This window comes from Vulpes vulpes, chromosome 16, assembly GCF_048418805.1.
Source record: "Vulpes vulpes isolate BD-2025 chromosome 16, VulVul3, whole genome shotgun sequence".
In the NCBI taxonomy this organism is placed as follows: Eukaryota; Metazoa; Chordata; class Mammalia; order Carnivora; family Canidae; genus Vulpes; species Vulpes vulpes.
In genome coordinates this window covers 41691250-41709825 of record NC_132795.1, presented here as the reverse complement: position 1 = coordinate 41709825, position 18576 = coordinate 41691250, and the positions used below count along the sequence as shown (strand labels likewise).

The 18576-nt window shown below is 40.0% G+C and overlaps 1 protein-coding gene across 5 annotated transcripts in view; it reads right to left on the bottom strand.

The window, feature by feature from the left end:
• Positions 1-17613, bottom strand: part of RAB3IP (RAB3A interacting protein) — a 41637-nt gene extending 24024 nt beyond the window's left edge. Inside the window, exons 1-3 of one of the 5 annotated variants that reach the window (XM_072742496.1) lie at positions 17447-17613; positions 2435-2710; positions 1297-1555 (exon numbers count right to left, since the gene is read on the bottom strand). In XM_072742496.1, the coding sequence (XP_072598597.1) occupies positions 1297-1555; positions 2435-2685 (510 nt within the window). In that variant the 5' untranslated portion in view covers positions 2686-2710; positions 17447-17613. Of the gene's footprint in view, positions 1-1296; positions 1556-2434; positions 2711-17085; positions 17140-17446 lie in introns of those variants that run through there. The other 4 variants (XM_072742497.1, XM_072742499.1, XM_072742500.1 and 1 more) reach the window with 4 other exon arrangements.
• Positions 17614-18576: the final 963 nt, after the last annotated feature.

Genomic DNA, 18576 nt, shown 5'->3' with positions numbered 1-18576 from the left:
AAATGCCAATTAAATGGTAGAGATTACTGGAATGGATAAAAAAGCAAAACCTAACTCTGTATCACCTGCAAGAAACTCACTTTAAGGAACACAAAAATAGGTTAAAGATACAAGCTATGTGTATAGCTATTTTAGTTATTGGCCATTCACTGAAGCATTAATAAGGAGACATATATGCCAGGCATTGTATTGTATTATGCTAAGCGCCAGGAATACAAAAATCAATGTTATACTCTTAAAAGTCTGGTAGCAAAGAGAGTGGGAATATATGTTTGTGAAATGACACTGACATGCTAAAAATTACACATTAAATGTCTTATCTTGTCAAGTTTCTAAACGTGAATGGGTCCATTTGATGTAAACTCTCAAGTTTATAGAGTTCATATTATTCCTTTATTGTATTTTTGACATCTGCAGTGTCTGAAGTTAGATACCTATTTCATTCCTGCTACTGATAATTTGTCTTTTTTGTCAGTCTTGTTAGATGTTTGTCAATACCGGTTTTGTTTTGTTTTGTTTTTTTTAAAGATTCAGCACTTTGTTTCATTCATTTTCTCTAGTTTTTCTATCGTCAATTTCATTGATTTCTGCTCTTTATTACTTCTTTCTTTCTGTTTGATCTGATTTTACTGTTTCTTTCCTAGGTTCTTAAAGTGAGAGCTTAGATTGCTGATTTGAGACTTTTCCCTTTTCCTAATTATAATATTTGGTGCTATAAACTTTCCTCTGAAATGTAATTTCAGAGAATTATTCTGTAAAAAGAATAAGACATAGCCATAAAACTGGAAATAGCAGAAATTTTAAACATGACCAAATGGGAAATACAGCAAATTACCAAGAAAAGAAAATTCTCTAAGGTAAGATACAGAAAATATTCAAGCCCAGCTGAATGGGAAAGGTAATTATTACTAAACAATTCCTCAAAACAAAATGATTTGGATGAAATGACTTCAAGTGAAGGACCATAAAGTCAACCACACATAAGGGGAAAACCCACACATAGAACATAACCCACCAAATTTGCATTAATGATACTGTAAGACAGGGAGCAAACAAAATAGGTGACACAAAAAAAAGTTTCAGATTCTCATTTTCCCAGTGAGTACTATCAGATGAGCTTCTTTACTACTCCACTAATTTCACAGATTCCTAGATGCTGCCCAACAGGAGCTGAGACTGTGCACATAGGAAAGTAAATGTAGCACTGCAATGATTTCATCTGAGTTGCCCCACTTCATGAATAAATGTTAATTTCAAATACAAAACATGAAAGAATAAAGTATCTTTTCCGCTTACCCTCTGAGCTTTTGCAAGTTCTTCTTTTAATCTTTCATAGCCCTTTTCTCTGACTTCCAAAACAGATGGGCTTCGTAAACGGGACAGACTATCAGTACTCAACCCAAAAATATCATCACTGCCATCACAAGCCTCTGTTATAGTTGCACCCTGTAAAAACTCCCTTTCTGCATTACAGTTGTCCTTTCTTGTAGTTAATTTAGTTAACCCAGTTGTGACTCCAGAGGTAGAAGAAGGTGTTGGATCTGTAACATGGATGCTGTAAAGGAGAGTTCAGAAAACATCAGCATATGCTCACACAGATCTGGCATAAACACAAAGGTCTACAACTACACTATCCAATGTGACAGCCACCATGTTTAATGGCAAGAATTTAACATGACTTAAAAATTAATTATTATAAAAAATTAAAATCAAACTAAGACATTTCAAACCTCATAGCCACATGCAGCCAATGGCTATCACATTTTCATTATCACAGAAAGTTCTATTTGATAGTGTTACTTAAAAATCTTTATAAAAAAACTGAATAAAAATCTTTATAAAAGAAAAAATCTTTATAAAGGAAAAAAATAAAAATCTTTATTAAAAAATGAATTAAAATCTTTATAAAAGAAAAAAATGAATAAAAATCTTTATAAAAGAAAAAAAAATGAATGACAGTGTTACTCTAGAACAAGGGTCAGAAAATTAAATGCAGGCTAAATCCAGCCTGTTACCTCTTTTGCAAGACTCACAAGCCAAGATTCATTTTTACATTCTCAAATGGTTGAAAAAAAAATCAAAATATTTTGTGGCATAGGAAAATAATATGAAACTCAAAATTCAGTGTCCATACATAAAGTTTTATTGGAGTTTATTCATTTACATACTGTCTGTAGCTATTTTCACACTTCAACAGCAGAGCTGCATAGCTACAACAGTGACTGTATGGCTGGCAAAGCCTAAAATATTTACTACCTGGCCCTTTACATAAATAAAGTTCACTGACCCTTGCTCTTTAACATTAACATGTATTGTTCCTTTTCATGGCCAAGCTTATTCAAATTTCCTGAAATAACAAAACTTAAGGTAACCAAGCAAATTGTCCATTTGTTTAACATAATACTCCAAAATAAGGATCTTGATGATCTCCTACCTGACACTAGATATTTCTGCACAATTTAAACGTCTCAGAGATGAATACACGGGTTGTGTGGGAAGATCAGAAACATCTAAGGCATTAGCCTGAAGAGGGGCAGAGCACAGAGCTGAAGGATGTGGCCGATAGATGACACTTGGTGAGGTAGTTTGCTCTTGAGTTCCTGATTCATACACACCAAGAAGGTCTGGAGAAGTAGGTGAAGCAAGGTTTACTTCATGGAAGCCTTCCAAGGGGTCATTAGCCATAGCAAAAGCCTCATCATAAGACAACCTATGTTAAAACAAAAAGTAGGCAGTTATTTTATAGTGACATTTAAAATTAAAACGTATAACTTAGAGAATGTGTTTAAGAGTCCATTATAAATTATAAACTTACAATAAAAGAGCAAAGAAAAAATACTGTAGTCATTTTAACATTTATTAACCTCAAAGTATAAACATTACAAAAGGCAAACAATCTGATTTGAACAAAACTTGAAAGTTATAGCTAATATGCTATTAAACTGAGTTAATTAATAAGTATGATGAAAAAGAAAAATTTGCTTGATTTTTAATTCTTCTATCATATGACACTGGTTAGAGTAAGAGAGGCAGTTATAAATATGTATATATAGACATGCATGCTTGGAATGAGATATATTCGTTATCCTATACTGTTGACACCGAACAACACAGCAACCGGGGCATCAAATCCCCACAGAGTCGAAAATCTACATATAATTTTTGACTCCCCCAAATCTTAACTACTGTTGGCCTCCTGTTGACCAGAAACCTTATCCAATAACAGTCACCTAACATATATTCTGTACTTATATGTATTATATACTATATTATTACAATAAAGCTAGAAGAAAATATTAAGGAAAATAAAATACACTTACAGTATTGTGTTTATCCAAACAAAATTAAAAATCCACATTTAAGTGGACCCATACAGTTCAAACCTATGTTGTCAAGGATCAATGGATAATTTCAAATTTAGGTATGAATTGCAGAGTTTTTATATACCTTTCACCCAAATTATGAAACTGTTAATATTTTGGGCCATTTGAGAATAGGTTTTAGATATGATGCCCATTACCACTTAATATCTCAATATATAAATCTTAAGTACAAGGACATTTTCCTGTCTAACCATAAAACCATCAAAATCAGGAAGTTAATGCTGATTAATACGACCATTCAATCAATAAGCCCCAGTCAAATTTCATAGAATGCCCCAATAATGGCTTTCTTTACAGGCCCCGGATCCAATTTAGGATAATGCGTTACGTTTCTCTAAGCCTTAAATTTCTCCTCTGAGGGATGAGAATGGGAATGACAACATTCTCTCCATTCTCCAGGGTGCTATAAGGATTAAGAGAATCCAAATAGAGTACTTAACACTGTGCTATGTACTTGGCACACAGTAGGACCTCAATAAACATTTGTTACCATAGTCAGCCATTAACAATAACATGTTTCTCCATAAGGAAAAAGTATTTCACATAACTACTCAATTATATCACCAAGTTTAAAAAGTGTACCACTCACATTTCTAACTTGAAGAATGTAAATCTTATAAATCCTGTATTGATTTTCCACTGTCTACAGGATAAAGTCCAAATTTAACAGCCTGAAAATCAGTCTTCTATGATCTGAACCCAACCCCACTTCTCAATTTTTTCCTTCCTACAATAAAACTGTGATAATCATGAGCAGTATCCTCCCAGAACTTACCCAAATTCCCAAACAAAAGCACCAATATAGCACCTACTTTCTTCATAAAATACAAAAAATTTTATTCATTAAACTGAAAAATTCTTTCATATCCTTAATAAAAAGAGTTTAAAATAAGACGGGTGGAGAATAAAAAGGCTGCAGTAAAGCAGAGAGGTGACCTAATATTATATTCTCTCAAAAGTACAATTACAACATGTCATAAACCTTCAAGGGTATATACAATGAAAACTGTAACTACTAAACCTGTAACTGCCAAATTTCATATCCAATCAACATTTTCTTTGTTGTAGCAAATAGTTTCAGTCCTCAAAACAAAACTAATTCTTTTTTTCACCCAAAATATTCACTTGCAAAATGAGAGATCATATTAACCAGGAATTTAAAGTGTTTAACACTCAACTTATTATTTTTCATCCAAAAGAATATTCTTCATTCTTTATCGATAATACGCACATACACCAAACATCTAACCCTGAAATTTTCACTTTCACTTGAATATAGCTTACTAATAAATTCACTTTCAAGTAGACAATAGGTTTTCATTAAACTTTGACATTTTATCAGCAACTACTTGAGACTTCCTTTCGTCTACCCCTTATGCTTTTATTTTTTTTTTAATTTTTATTTATTTATGATAGTCACAGAGAGAGAGAGGCAGAGACATAGGCAGAGGGAGAAGCAGGCTCCATGCACCGGGAGCCTGACGTGGGATTCGATCCCGAGTCTCCAGGATCGCGCCCTGGGCCAAAGGCAGGCGCTAAACCGCTGCGCCACCCAGGGTTCCCTCCCCCTTATGCTTTTAATGCACATCTTTACACCTTAAAAGTTCACTGAGGCATAGAATGTGAAAGCATTTGCGTTTCTGGAAATGCAAAATGGTACAAATCCTATGGAGGAAAATCTGACAATATCTGTCAAAATGACATATTCATTAAACCTATGACCCAACATCCCCACTTTCAGGGCTTTATTCCAAAGATACACTAGCAAAATAAAAAAGAACAGATACACGCATAACACTAGCAACATCAGCAAAAGACTGACTACAGTCTTGTTACAGCAAAAGACTGAATGAGCTAATGTACATCTTAATAATGAAGCACTAGACAGCTGTAAAAAGAAGTGAATAATATCTATATACTGCTATGAAGGGATCCTGAGGATATATCAACAAATTAAAAAACAAAATAAGCAACTATGCACAGAAGCTATCTTTTACCTAAGAGAAAATATAAATTTTTTAAAATACATATATATAACATACACATATAACTGTACATGTATGTACAATAGATGTATTACCAAGCATATGGACTTACATTTTAGAAGTGGAAGGATAAACCAAAAACTAATAGAAACAGGGAATCTATAGGAAGAGGAGATAACAGGCATGAAAGAGGACACAGGCATGAAAGCTAGACTTTTCTAAATGGACCTTGCCTTGTAGATTTGAATTTGAACTTGGAACCATGTAAATGATAAAACAATACTAAAGTTTTAAAAAGAATCCCTAGGGATGCCCAGGTGGCTCAGCTGTTTGGCGCCTGCCTTCGGCCCAGGTCATGATCCTGGAGACCCAGGATGGAATCCCACATCAGGCTCACTGCATGGAGCCTGCTTCTCTCTCTCTGCCTCTCTCTGTATCTCTCTGAATAAATAAAATCATAAATAGATAGATGATAGATAGATAGAGCTAATATAAGTCGTCTTAAAACACAGACGTGCACACACTTACTGAATACATTCACAAGATAAAAGAATATGAAGAAAATTAACTATTTTCAGTAATATTATTAATATTGCTGTTATGAAACTATTAATCTGGGATCCCTGGGTGGCGCAGCAGTTTGGCGCCTGCCTTTGGCCCAGGGCGCGATCCTGGAGACCCGGGATCGAATCCCACATCGGGCTCCCGGTGCATGGAGCCTGCTTCTCCCTCTGCCTATGTCTCTGCCTCTCTCTCTCTCTCTCTCTCTCTCTCTCTGTGACTATCATAAATAAATAAAAAATACCTTCAAAAAAAAAAAAAAGAAACTATTAATCTTAAGGAAATAAGTTATCATGTAAATATCCTTCAGAATTAAGATTTTCAGCATATGAGATACAAATATCAAATCAAAGAAGTAAAAACTCAAGTTCTAAATTTGAATCAATCAGAAAAAAAAAAAGTCCATTAAAACAAAAAATTCCTAAATTTATCCACTGAGGTGGATAAAAACAACAGTAACCAACTCAGGAGCAATGAGTACCCTTTGTGCCCACCCAGAGTAATATCATTTTCTACAAAAAAAGACCAAGGCCTCCTAAGAGAAATGGCTGATTTCCAGGCCAAGGGCAGTACCGTACAAAATGACCCTGGAACATCCTGTTACACCAGGAAGCAAGAGAGCTATCAAAGACTACTGGAGTGGTATCAAAAGGATTCCCACTAACCAAAGATAGGACAATCTGAACATCAAAAAGATACTATCTGTAAGGAACTGAAACAAAAATATTTTTAAATCACTGAATTCATGATGATACTAAAAATAAAAACAAAATCTCATTAATCTCCTTTCATTGGTGCTAGGGAGCCAATTCATTATTTTGAAAACTGGTAAAATAAAAGAATCAGGTACAAGTCAGAACTAATAAGAATGGGGCGCCTGGGTGGCTCAGCGGTGGAGCATCCGCCTTCCTCTCAGGGCATGACCCTGGAGTCCCAGGATGGAGTCCCACATCGGGCTCCCTGCACGGAGCCTGCTTCTCTCTCTGCCTGTGTCTCTGCCTCTCTCTCTGTGTCTCTCATGAATAAAGAAAGAAAAATCTTAAAAAAAAAAAAAGAACAAGAAAGACAAAGCCCTTGGAAGGGCTTTTAGGCATGTCAAAGGTGTGAAAGCAAAACAAATATCGAGATTATAAATATGCTAAAATCTGAAGCAAAAGTAATGAAAATACAAATCTCAAAGAGAGGCAGGTTTGAATCCTGCTTCTGTCTGATTATTGGGCCAACCTGTGCCTAAGCTCTCTCATCTGGAAATCTGTGCCTGGGTTGTGTTGTTTTGTTTAGAGAGAGCGCAGCTGAGCTGGGTGGAGAGGATGAAGGAGAATCCCACGCTGGGCTCGGAGCCTGATGCAAGGCTCAACCTCCCACACTGACATCATGACCTGAGCTGAAATCAAGAGTCAAGTGCTTAACCAACTGAGCTACCGAGATGCCCCTGTGCCTGGGTTTTCTACCTTACATAACAACAAAGAAAAGAAATGCACATAACACTTAGGACAGCACCTCTGAGCAGTGCCTCGACCTACTATGTATTCATTCTGGAGGATACATTTACACTGTTTAAATTCAAGTCACTTCTGAAAAAGATTATAAGATTAAATTCAGTCCCTTTTTTCAAGCATACGCAATTTCCATAAAATGTAAGTTAGCTGGTATTGAGCCACCCATCACACTTATCTGAAAATCTTTTGCTCTTTAAAATATAAGGAAGCTTTAAGATTTATTTCATATTTGAAGTTTTCATATGAGAAAAATAAACTGCTATTTTTAAGCAGTAGTATTCTTTGCATCAAGTAATGAAGAATTCAAAGAATTTAATTTCTTTTGGAGATTATCCCAATTCATAAACTAAACCTGTTAAGGATCACTACCAATGTGTGAAAAAGTTGACCACATTAAATTCTTATGGCTGAATTACCAACACAGTCTATCTGCCTTTATTATTACTGAATTCTAAGCAATAAAGCTGACATCAAGTCATAAGGAAAAGTTGACCAAAACAATTTACTTCTGATTACCCATATGTATTTCATGTTATTTCTTCTTCCAAAAAGTATCATCCTAGCAAAAATAGCAGCCAGTTATGTGCTAAAAGTTAACTATGTGTCAGATACTGTTGCTAAGAATTTCACATGTATTAGCTCATTTAATCAATGAATGCCTAGGAAAAAATCCTAATGTCATAAAAATTTTTTTCTAATTACAATGAATTTTCTAATTGAAAATAAGAGGCATCCAATAAGAGGCATCCTTAGGATAACTCAAGGAATTAAGATGAATTGCTGGTACAATATTTCAGTTAAAAACTGAAACACTTGGATAAAATGAATATGCGTACGTAATTTAAATGAAATCAAGAAACTCAATTTATATTAGTTCAAAAGAACAAATAAAATCTGTTTTCTCACAAAAAGCACATTCCCCTCATTTGACTTACTTAACAAACAAGAAACAATGTATCTACTTCTAGGGAGGGAAAAGCACTTTTAAGCTGTAGCCTTAATCTTTTTCCCTATCAATTTAATATCTGAAAATTAAATAATTTTAATTCTGTATTTACTAAAATTCCTCCAAGCACATGCTTTGAAAGCAAAACATTTCCAACACAGGAGATACATGTATCACAGCAAAACAGTAACACCAGTACCTGAAGAAAGCTAAGGTTTTAGTTTTGACCAGTCTCTACTTACACCTGCAAACTTGGACAGGCCATTAAACTTCTCTGAGCCCAAATATCTTCACCTATGTAGTGACTGAATTGGCCCCCAAGATCCTGATTGTAAGATGGCGAGTGTATCTGTGTGTCAGAAGGAAGACCAGGGTCTGACTTCCCAATGGGAAGAATTAACCAGTATTCCCTACCTCACCAAAAAACTTGTACTCTGGAACTAGACTCAGGTCCTAGCCTTACTGGTTACTGACAATGTGACCTCAGAGCTCTAAATTCCTCACCTGAAAAATGTGGATAATAACTGTACTTATCTCAAAAAGTTTCTGAGAATTAACCCAGACAATACTCATCAAGGGATTAGCACCATAGCTGCCACTGACCAATTAAAATTAGTTATTACTAATTATGATGATCTCTAAGGTATTTTCTAATGGCCAAATATTCTTTCACACTATCTCTGCACAAACATCATCAAAGAGAAGAAGAAAAAAAAAAAGGTGTTTTTTGTTTGTTTGTTTGTTTGTTTAAAAATATTGTTAAAATTAGAAGTGTGGGTTGCCTGTGTAGCTCAGTGGTTGAGTATCTGCACTGGGCTCAGGTTGTGATCCCAGGGTCCTGGGATCGAGTCCCACATCAGGCTTCCCGCAGGGAGCCTGCTTCTCCCTCTGCCTGTGTTTCTGCCTCTGTGTGTCTCTCATGAATAAATATTTAAAAGTAAATTAAATCATAAGCGTATTGTTCTAAATGCTCTTCCTCAACAAAGCAAGCACCTATATGTGATACTGTGTATATATACACACACACTGTATATAACATACATAGAAGTTTACATATGTGTTATTTTCCTCTTTCAATTTATTGACAGACTGCTGGAGGATGGAAGGCAGGGCGGAAGGTCCAGATGCTTTTATTAATTCCCAAATGACTTCTTAATTTAGCATGAATTACAGAAGAAACAGCTTCTGTAACTAAAAATTAGACTGCCATTAGTGTATAATGAATTGGAGTGTTACAAATTCCATCTATTCATTCACTTGCTTAAAAACCATTAACGTTTAAAACATATTTAACAAATATTTTTTATTTAACAAATATATGCACCATATATTAGTGCACCTGAAATAAAATTTTCTATCAATCGTGTTCATTCTACATAGAACGGAAGAATGATTGTCAGCTTCAATCCTCAGGGCAAATGCTGGCACCAAGTTCTAAGAATGGCACTACAAAAATGGACTAAAGAGATGGTGCACAGCCTGCTGCGAGCCACTAAATGATTACCCTGAGGGCTGTGGGGGAATGGAATGTTTCAAGCAGAAGTAAAATATAAGCTAGATTTTAAATGCTGAGTAGGAGTCCAATAGATGGACAAGGCAATAAAACAGGACAGTCAGGGAATAATGGTTTGGCACTAATGAAACTAACAAAGGAGAGAGTGACAAAATCAGGCTGGAGAAGCAAACATGTGACAGATCATTAAAAGCTTCATTTAACATGGAAAATGCGTAGTTTATCCTGAAGAGACGGTGAGATCTACATTTGAGCAAGTGCTGTGATGGAGTCATTAGGAAAAAATGACTCCCAAGGCAGTGAGGACTTTTAACTAGAGAGGAGAGACTAGAGGCAATTGGTTAAGACGTTATTGCAACAGGCTCGCCAAGAGGTTAAAGGTCTGATCAAGGTCATACTTTGAGATGCAAGGGATGGAGGTGCACATATACATATATAAACACACAAGAGTGTGACCTACATTTACACATACACACACATTCTGCATGTATGACATACACACATATACATTATTCCAGTTATTCCTCGCAGCATCCTTTGAACTGGCTCTTATCTCTTTTTTACAGAAAAAGAAACCGGTTCGGAAAAGGTAATTTTGTCAAACTCAAATGGTCAGTAAATAATGGCTAGGATTCTAACCCTGCTGTGTGTCATTCTGAAACATGACTCTACTGCACCCAAGAACCACTTAAAAGGCAAAACTGATTGTGGGGTGGAGAGGCAGGATTCAGATAAAGGGTAGATCAAGACAGAGGCTCTCTAGGGCAGGTCTCACTCCACGAACCATAAATGAGTGAACAGTAATCCGTTCTCTAGTAATCTAATGTACAGTACTCTAGTAATCTAAATAGAGTACTGTTTAATCTCTGAACCCTTGTCTTACTTCCAGAAAGGGAAAACTAAAGTTTCTCTAGCACATGGCTACTGAAATGAGCATTCACTATTGCTTCGTCTTCTTTTTTCCTATATTCTCTTTGCTATCATCGTTTCCTGCTCTATTTTGCCATTTTGTGGGATTTAAAATACTAATTCAGCCTCTTATAGAACTTGGAGGAGGGGAAGAAAGCATATAAATAAAAATAAACAGATGCTTGATTATTGCGGTCTTACCCCTAAATATTCAAAAAAGCTTGGATATTTGATACTAAAGAATTGTTAATTTTTAAAAGTGTGTAACAGTATTGTAACTACTCTTCATTGTTTAAAAAACATATTGAAGTATTTACAGATGAAAGTGTACAATACCTAGAATTTGCTCAAAGTAATACAAGAAGGGGAGAAGTAGATAGGACAGGACTTACCCTGTTCGTTGACTCCTGGGCTAAATGATAGGAACTTTGAGGTTCATTATATTTTTGCATCTACTTATTTTATTTGAAATTCTCCATAATTAAACAGCTTTAAAACTTATTCAAATACTGTATTAACAAAGGGGAAAAATATATGTGTGGTATTTACATATATAAATAATTTTCCCATTAATATTCACCATAATTTTATTTATTTTTTTTTAATTTATTTATTTATGATAGTTACAGAGAGAGAGAGGCAGAGACACAGGCAGAGGGAGAAGCAGGCTCCATGCACTGGGAGCCCGATGTGGGATTTGATCCCGGGTCTCCAGGATCGCGCCCTGGGCCAAAAGCAGGCGCCAAACCGCTGTGCCACCCAGGGATCCCTCACCATAATTTTAAAGTCAGCTTCTCAAATATTTTAGTAGTAACAGTAACAAAAAAGCACATTTCTATTTTAAGAAGCACTCTATGTTGATAAGTGTAAATTTAATTAATAACTGAAGGGAAAAATTGGATGGTCAATCAAGCTACACAATCTTCCCACTCTTATTAAAACAGATTACAAATTAAGTTCCATTTACGAATTTACAGGATGCAAATGCACAACCTGACATATTTAGAGATGCTAGTTATTGCAAATCCTTAAATTAAGGGTTTTCAGAAAATGCTCAGAACTTAGCAACTGGCTTATGAATATTGTATTTACAAATCCTTAGAACAGAAATATTAAAAAATAATGTTTTCCAAGTTTCTTTTTCCTAATAGTGGAAGCCTTCTTATTTTACATGTGCAAGAATATATGTCAACATTCAGCAGGCACTGAGATGTATGTTGACTGGATAAAAAAAAAAAAAAAAAAAAAGCAATAAAAGTCTTTAGAGAGGGAATGAATAGCAAAGCAGAAAGAGTAGAGTGATTCCAGCCTACCTTTGTTTCAAAAATAGAGGTAAAACAATGAAGTTCCTTGAAAGAGTATCAAGACTAGATAAACTGAGTTTGTAAAAAGTTTGGGGCACCCTGAGCATTTTATCAAAGTAGTTTCAGAAAACCTTTCTAGCTCAGGTTCTGTCATTAACTAGCTGTGTAAACTTGCACAAGTCACTTAATTTCTCTGGGCCTCAGTTTCAACATCTATAAATGGGTGGTATTACCTCCTGTACCTATATCTGAAAAAAAATCAAATGGCTTACCTGTCAGTGTAAAAATGTTGCAGAGATTGCAAAGCACAATACAAACACGTGCTATCTATAAAGATATAAGAAGGGGACGCCTGGGAGGCTCAGCAGTGGAGCGCCTGCCTTCGGCCCAGGGCGTGATCCTGGAGACCCAGGATCGAGTCCCGCATCGGGCTCCCTGGGTGGAGCCTGCTTCTCCCTCAGCCTGTGTCTCTGCCTCTGTCTCTCTCTGTGTGTCTCTCATGAATAAATTAAAAAAAAAAAAAAAAAAAGGATCTAAGAAGGAATACAGGAAAGAGAAAATCACAAGAGCATACTAAGAGTTTTGTCTTACAACCACAAGGGATCCTTATTTATCTAACATAAAAAGGAAAACAAGTTTTCTCCTGACATATAGAGTTCAAATGTAATTCTCTTCCTATAAAAAATTAATGCATTTTTACTTTTCTGAAAAAAAGTACTTTACTTTTTCTGAATTTATTTTGGTTGTTTTTTATATTTTACCCTGACCTCTCAACCAGATGCTCCCAAACACTCACTACTACTATCTGGGCACATCAAATTACCATTCACTTATTTAATTAATTCATAGCAAAAAAAAAAAATTAATTCTTAGCATCGTATGCTCTTTTAAGCTTCTAAGTTACTCTCACGTACTTGCATAGTTTCTTTATACCAGACGACAGTTCACATGTGTAGACTTTTTTTTTTTAATTTTTTTTTTATTATTATTTATTTATGATAGTCACAGAGAGAGAGAGAGAGAGAGAGAGGCAGAGACACAGGCAGAGGGAGAAGCAGGCTCCATGCCCCGGGAGCCCGATGTGGGATTCGATCCCAGGTCTCCAGGATCGCGCCCTGGGCCAAAGGCACGCGCCGAACCGCTGCGCCACCCAGGGATCCCACGTGTGTAGACTTCTATCCATCCACCCCATTACGTACGCTTATGTTTACAACCCTGCTAACTACAATAAATAAATCCTCTACAAACTTGAACTATTTCAATAATTTCCATTCATTTCCTCTGAGTAATCTCAGCGTATGGCTACAGCTTTCTAATTTTCTAATGCCCATACTCTAAGATAAATCAAGATGACTTTTTCACCTTTTTCTAACCATGACTAGATACCATTCAAGCTTATAAAAACTACCTCATTTAGTTGTTAAGTTGAAAAGGAAAACAGAGGGAAAAACAGCAAATTCATGCTACCTCCTGGAAGTATATCCCTCCCCTCCTTCCCTTAGTCCCTGCGATTCTTACTCTGCACATACTTCCGCTACTCCTGCTAGATCAACCTCAGTGCATCCTGACATTCTTCCACTGACACGCATCACCAAACACAGCCCAGTACCTCCGGGTTCCAGGCCCAGTGCTAAAGTGGTAACACGGAGTAGGATGACTTAGGCCCTGCCTTCTTCAAGGCACCAGTACACTAGAGACAGAGAACTCACTGTCAACAAACATTAGAAGACAATATGACTGCCAAAACTAAGCAAAGCATGTATTCCGTACTCTGGAAGCATAAAAGAGAGAGAGAGAAAAAAAAAAAGAAATACTACCTGGCAAAACTAAGGAGAACAGGAGAAATTAGCTAGTAAGGAGTTTTCAAAAGCTCAGATATTTTATTTTTAAAATACCCAGGAGAATTGAAGTATTTAATTTAGGAACCAACTTACTACCCTTTAGTGAACTACACCTGAACTGAAACTTTATGTGAGATAAAGCTTTACACTTGAAAAAGTGTACTCCCTCCGAATATCCTCAAAGTTTTCCCTCATTACCTTAACACGCACTATCTGCCCACAACTCATCCTTCCTCCCCACTCTCCACCTGTTTCTAATGCTTTGTCTTGTTTGGCACTCCTTAAAATGACAACAGGCACGTGTGAAACATGACTTCTAAATTCTGAGAAACTTACAAAACACACGAGAGTGATTATAAGGCCTGCCTTCTGGGCTCCATGAATCCTTTCCTTTCACTTCTCACTGTGACTTGCAGAGTAGATAGATGCTCAATGAAGATCTCATTTACAAATCTCTGGTGACACATCAAGAATTACTTATTATACTAATATTAAGTATCTCATAAAAGCTTAATTAAAAACAATTCAGTGTTACAATCTACGCATGAAGTAGTAGGGTGTAGCGTTAAGAGCATGGACATTAAACACAAACTGCCTGACTTTTCTAATCCAGTCCTGTCGCTTCATTAGCCGTGTGACCTTAAAGCAAGCTACATAACTTCCCAGTGTCTCAGTCTTCTCAACTATAAAATGGAACAAAGCATTAGCTAACTCCCAAGTCACTATGAGAGTCAATGACTTGGGACAGTGCTTAGACCAGAATCTGACACCCGGTAAGCTATAAGCTCAATAGCAGGAGAAGCAGTAGCGGTAGCACCATCACCAGAAAACCTGGATGCTTTTAAATTAGAAATACAAATGACAATAACACCTTTCATCAGCTGTCTCCTTAAAACTATAAAGCTCTTCTACAGAAGATGTAGAAAGGAATGGAAGGAGCAAGCGTGTTAAGAGTTCCGTTTAGGGCAGCCATACTCAGATTTCAATCCCGGCTTTGCCATTAATCATCTATAAGACCATTGACAACTAAGTAACCACAGGCAAGTTATTTTACCTGAGCCTCAATTTCCTGATCTGTAAAATGTGATAATACCACCTATATCCCAGGAATTCGAGACCAAAAGAGTCAAGGTACCTAGGACACAGTGTATGGCCCACTACCAAGCTAGTATTTGCTGCTTTCCCCCATCCCCCACATCTCACGTGGAGTACTCATTTAATTCGCATCCCCCCCCCCCATTAAAATGTTCCTTCCTATTAGTCTGAATCATGTTGAAAACAGTTGAAAACTGGCAGTCACATGGTTTGACCTAATACTCTATCCACTTACAAATGGAGAAAATAAGCTTAGGGAGGTTATATGATTTACTGAAGATCACATGCACAGTAAGTAATGGAAATAAAACTTCAAAACAGATTAATAGTTTTTCATTTCACTAGCTAACTGATGGTTTGGTCAGTCCCGCCGAGAAGAGGGGGGAAAAAATGTACTAACTACAATAATAGATGCAAAACTACTGTGAACTACAAGTTTTTGCTCTGCTGTATTAAACACTGCTGGGGATCCAGATTTCTAAAAAACTTTCCATTATAAAAATTATTTGTGGAATACCTGTGTGTGTGTGTCGTGGGGAGGGTTTAAAAAAAGTTACAGGAAAAAAAATACTAAAGGAAGCTTATGCATAACTATACTAATTCAAAAAGTACAGTATATCTAATTAGAAAACCCACAAATTGCCGAACAAGTATCTAACCTGGTAAAAGGTTAGAGGTATTCAATATCACAGTTTAATTGTTGGCCAAACACACAAGGAGGAGTTACAGTAAAGTGTTCCTCTTTGGTTAATGAACATATGAACTAATACATTAACCTTAGTTGAAAATGAAAAAAGAAAAATTCAAAGGCTATGCTTCCAGTAATAAGGAATACGCTACTGTAGTAAAATAGTAGGAACTGCTACAGTAACTTCTATAAATTCCACAAGGGCTTTAGGATTAGATCCCATAAACCACAGCTGAGATTCAATGTCTGTCCACACATGGAAAGCCTTATTAAAATGCACAGTACTAGTACTAGTAAATAAATAACAAACGTTAACAGAACAAGGCCCCATAAAACTGGTGGAATATTTAACAGTATCAAATATTTACTATGACTGGTCTACAAATCTATTCTGCCTCTTTTCCCCTTGATTTGTCACTCACCTTTAAAAAAAAAAAAAAAAAAAAACCAACCGTATGAACAACAAAATAAGAATGAGGATAAGGAACAGAACCCGGGTCTTCCGATCAATTTACAACAGGACAGTTTTAATCCGCTTATCGGTCTCCTCCAATTATGCAATCATTCCACGGCAAAAGATCACGTGGCTTTTTTTTTTTTTTTTCCTACCCTGAAAGGAAGGGGCTGGAGCGGGAAAGAGGAGCGTGAAACAGGTGGCCTCGGGATACGCGGTCCTTCCACGAACCTACACCGGCTGCGGCTTCAGGGTCGGCACGGGGCACCCCGCATTCCCCGGCCGCAAGCCCTTGCCCCCAGCCAGGCAGGTCTGCTTCCTTAATCCCACAACTGGCACCTCTTCGCGCGCCGCGGAGTCCACCTGGCATCGTCACTTGTGGAGTCCACCGGCGCTGGCCGGCCCCGCCGACACCTGCCCACACCTGCCCACACCTGCCCACCGTGACCCCTACGCCCCAGCCCCGCGCGTCGCTCGTCCCTCCGGGGGGGACTCCGCGGCCAGGCCCACGGCTTCAGCGCGCCCCAGGTCCCGCGCCGCGGGGTCCCCACCTGTTCGGGCGCTCTCGGGACCCGCTCCGCCGGCCCCCCCCCCCGCGACCGCGGGCCCCCATCCCCGCCCCAGGTCCCGCCCCCCCGCGGGGTCCCCACCTGTTCCGGCGCTCTCGGGACCCGCCCCCCGCGAGCCCCCTTCCCCGCCCCGCCCCAGGTCCCGCGCGGCGCGGAGTCCCCACCTGTTTGGGAGCTCTCTTGGAACCACCTCCCCGTGACCCGCCCCCCCCCGCGACCGCGGGTCCCCCCCGCGGGGTCCCCACCTGTTCGGGCGCTCTCGGAACCCGTCCCCCCGTGACCCCCCCGCGACCGCGAGGCCCCCCATCCCCGCCCCAGGCCCCGCCCCCGGTCCCCACCTGTTCGGGCGCTCTCTCGGGACCCGCCCCCGCCCCCCGCTCCGGGCCGCGCGCGCCCGGCCGACAGGTACCCCAGGCTCCGGGTCGCGGCCGCGGGCGCTCGGGGCCGCGCAGTTAATGAGTAACGCGCCCGGGGCCGGGGCCGGGGGAGGAGCTGCCGCCGCCCGCCGCCCCAGACACCCCGAGGCGCCGAGCCCGCCGCCGCCGCCCGCCGGGTCCCCGCCCCCACCTGCACCCGCACCTGCACCTGCGCGGCCGCCGCTCGGGGCTCGCGGGCGGGAGGCGGGCGCCGGGCGCCGCGGGGGGGGGCGGGGGGGCGGTGCTCCGCGCCCGGGCCTCTGCCTCCCGCGGCTGCACTCACCTGACGAAACCACCGGGGCCGCTGCCCGCGCCCAGCGGAGCGCTCGCGCGGTACCGAGCGCGCCCGGGAGCCGCGCCGAGGGCACAGGGCGGCCGGCAGACGCCGCTACACGCTCGGCCGCGGCGGGCGCACTGCGCCGGGGACCGCCGGGGGCCGCCGGGGGAGCGCGGGACTGCGCCTGCGCGGGGGGCGGGGCCGAGCGCCGGGAGCGGCCGGGGGCGGGGCGGGGGCGGGGCCTGCGGGGGCGGGAGAAGCCGGCGCGCTCCGGCGCCCCCTGGTGCCAGGCGGGGTCTTCGCAGGGGCCGGGGCGCGCGGCAGGTGCCTGGGCGGGCGGTTGCCGTGGGAACAGGGGCTCCCGGCGCGGGGCGGGGGCGCCCTGGGCTCGGCAGGCGGCGCGAGTGGGGGGCCGCGAGCACAACCTGCAACTCGTCGTCCACGCGTACCTTACCCTGTGCGGGGGGCGGGGGGGGGGTGCGACTGGGGTGGGACACACCGGATTCCATCCTTTGCACAGCGCCTAGAGCATTCGAGAATGTCCCTTCTGTGCCCGCCTTCTCTCATCTTTTGGGTCAACTTTTTTTTTTTTTTTTTTAGACCAAACTTCCACCCCACTTGAGTTCTCCAGATAGGAAAAGTGAAAATACAGCACGGAATTCCCAACTCGGATCCAAAAGGGGCGATCACCGTTTATGTCTCTAGGTTTAGCAAAAGACGTGCAATTTATGGGACAGACATTGAACTGGGCCATCATTATAAATATTGATCATATTGGTTAGAGGCAATGAAGAGGACTAGATTAGGACCACAGGAATCAATTCCTGGGCTTGAAATCGTTATTGCTGGCTGGGTGACTTTGGGCAAGTTGATCTCTAATAGTCCCAATTTTCTCCTCGGTAAGCAGGGATAATAAGTGTATCTACCTCACTGAGTTTTTTTTTTCTTCTCGTTCAGAGATTAAATGGTCTAATACATGTAAAAGAGCGTACTGCATGATGCACAGGGCCTCATATCAGCTATTATTATTAATAACGTTGTTGTTTTCATCCACCTATAATACACACAGAAATCTGGAAAGTCATTATTTACTCTTTTATATCCCATGGCCAATGTAGCAAGTCTTATCCATTCTA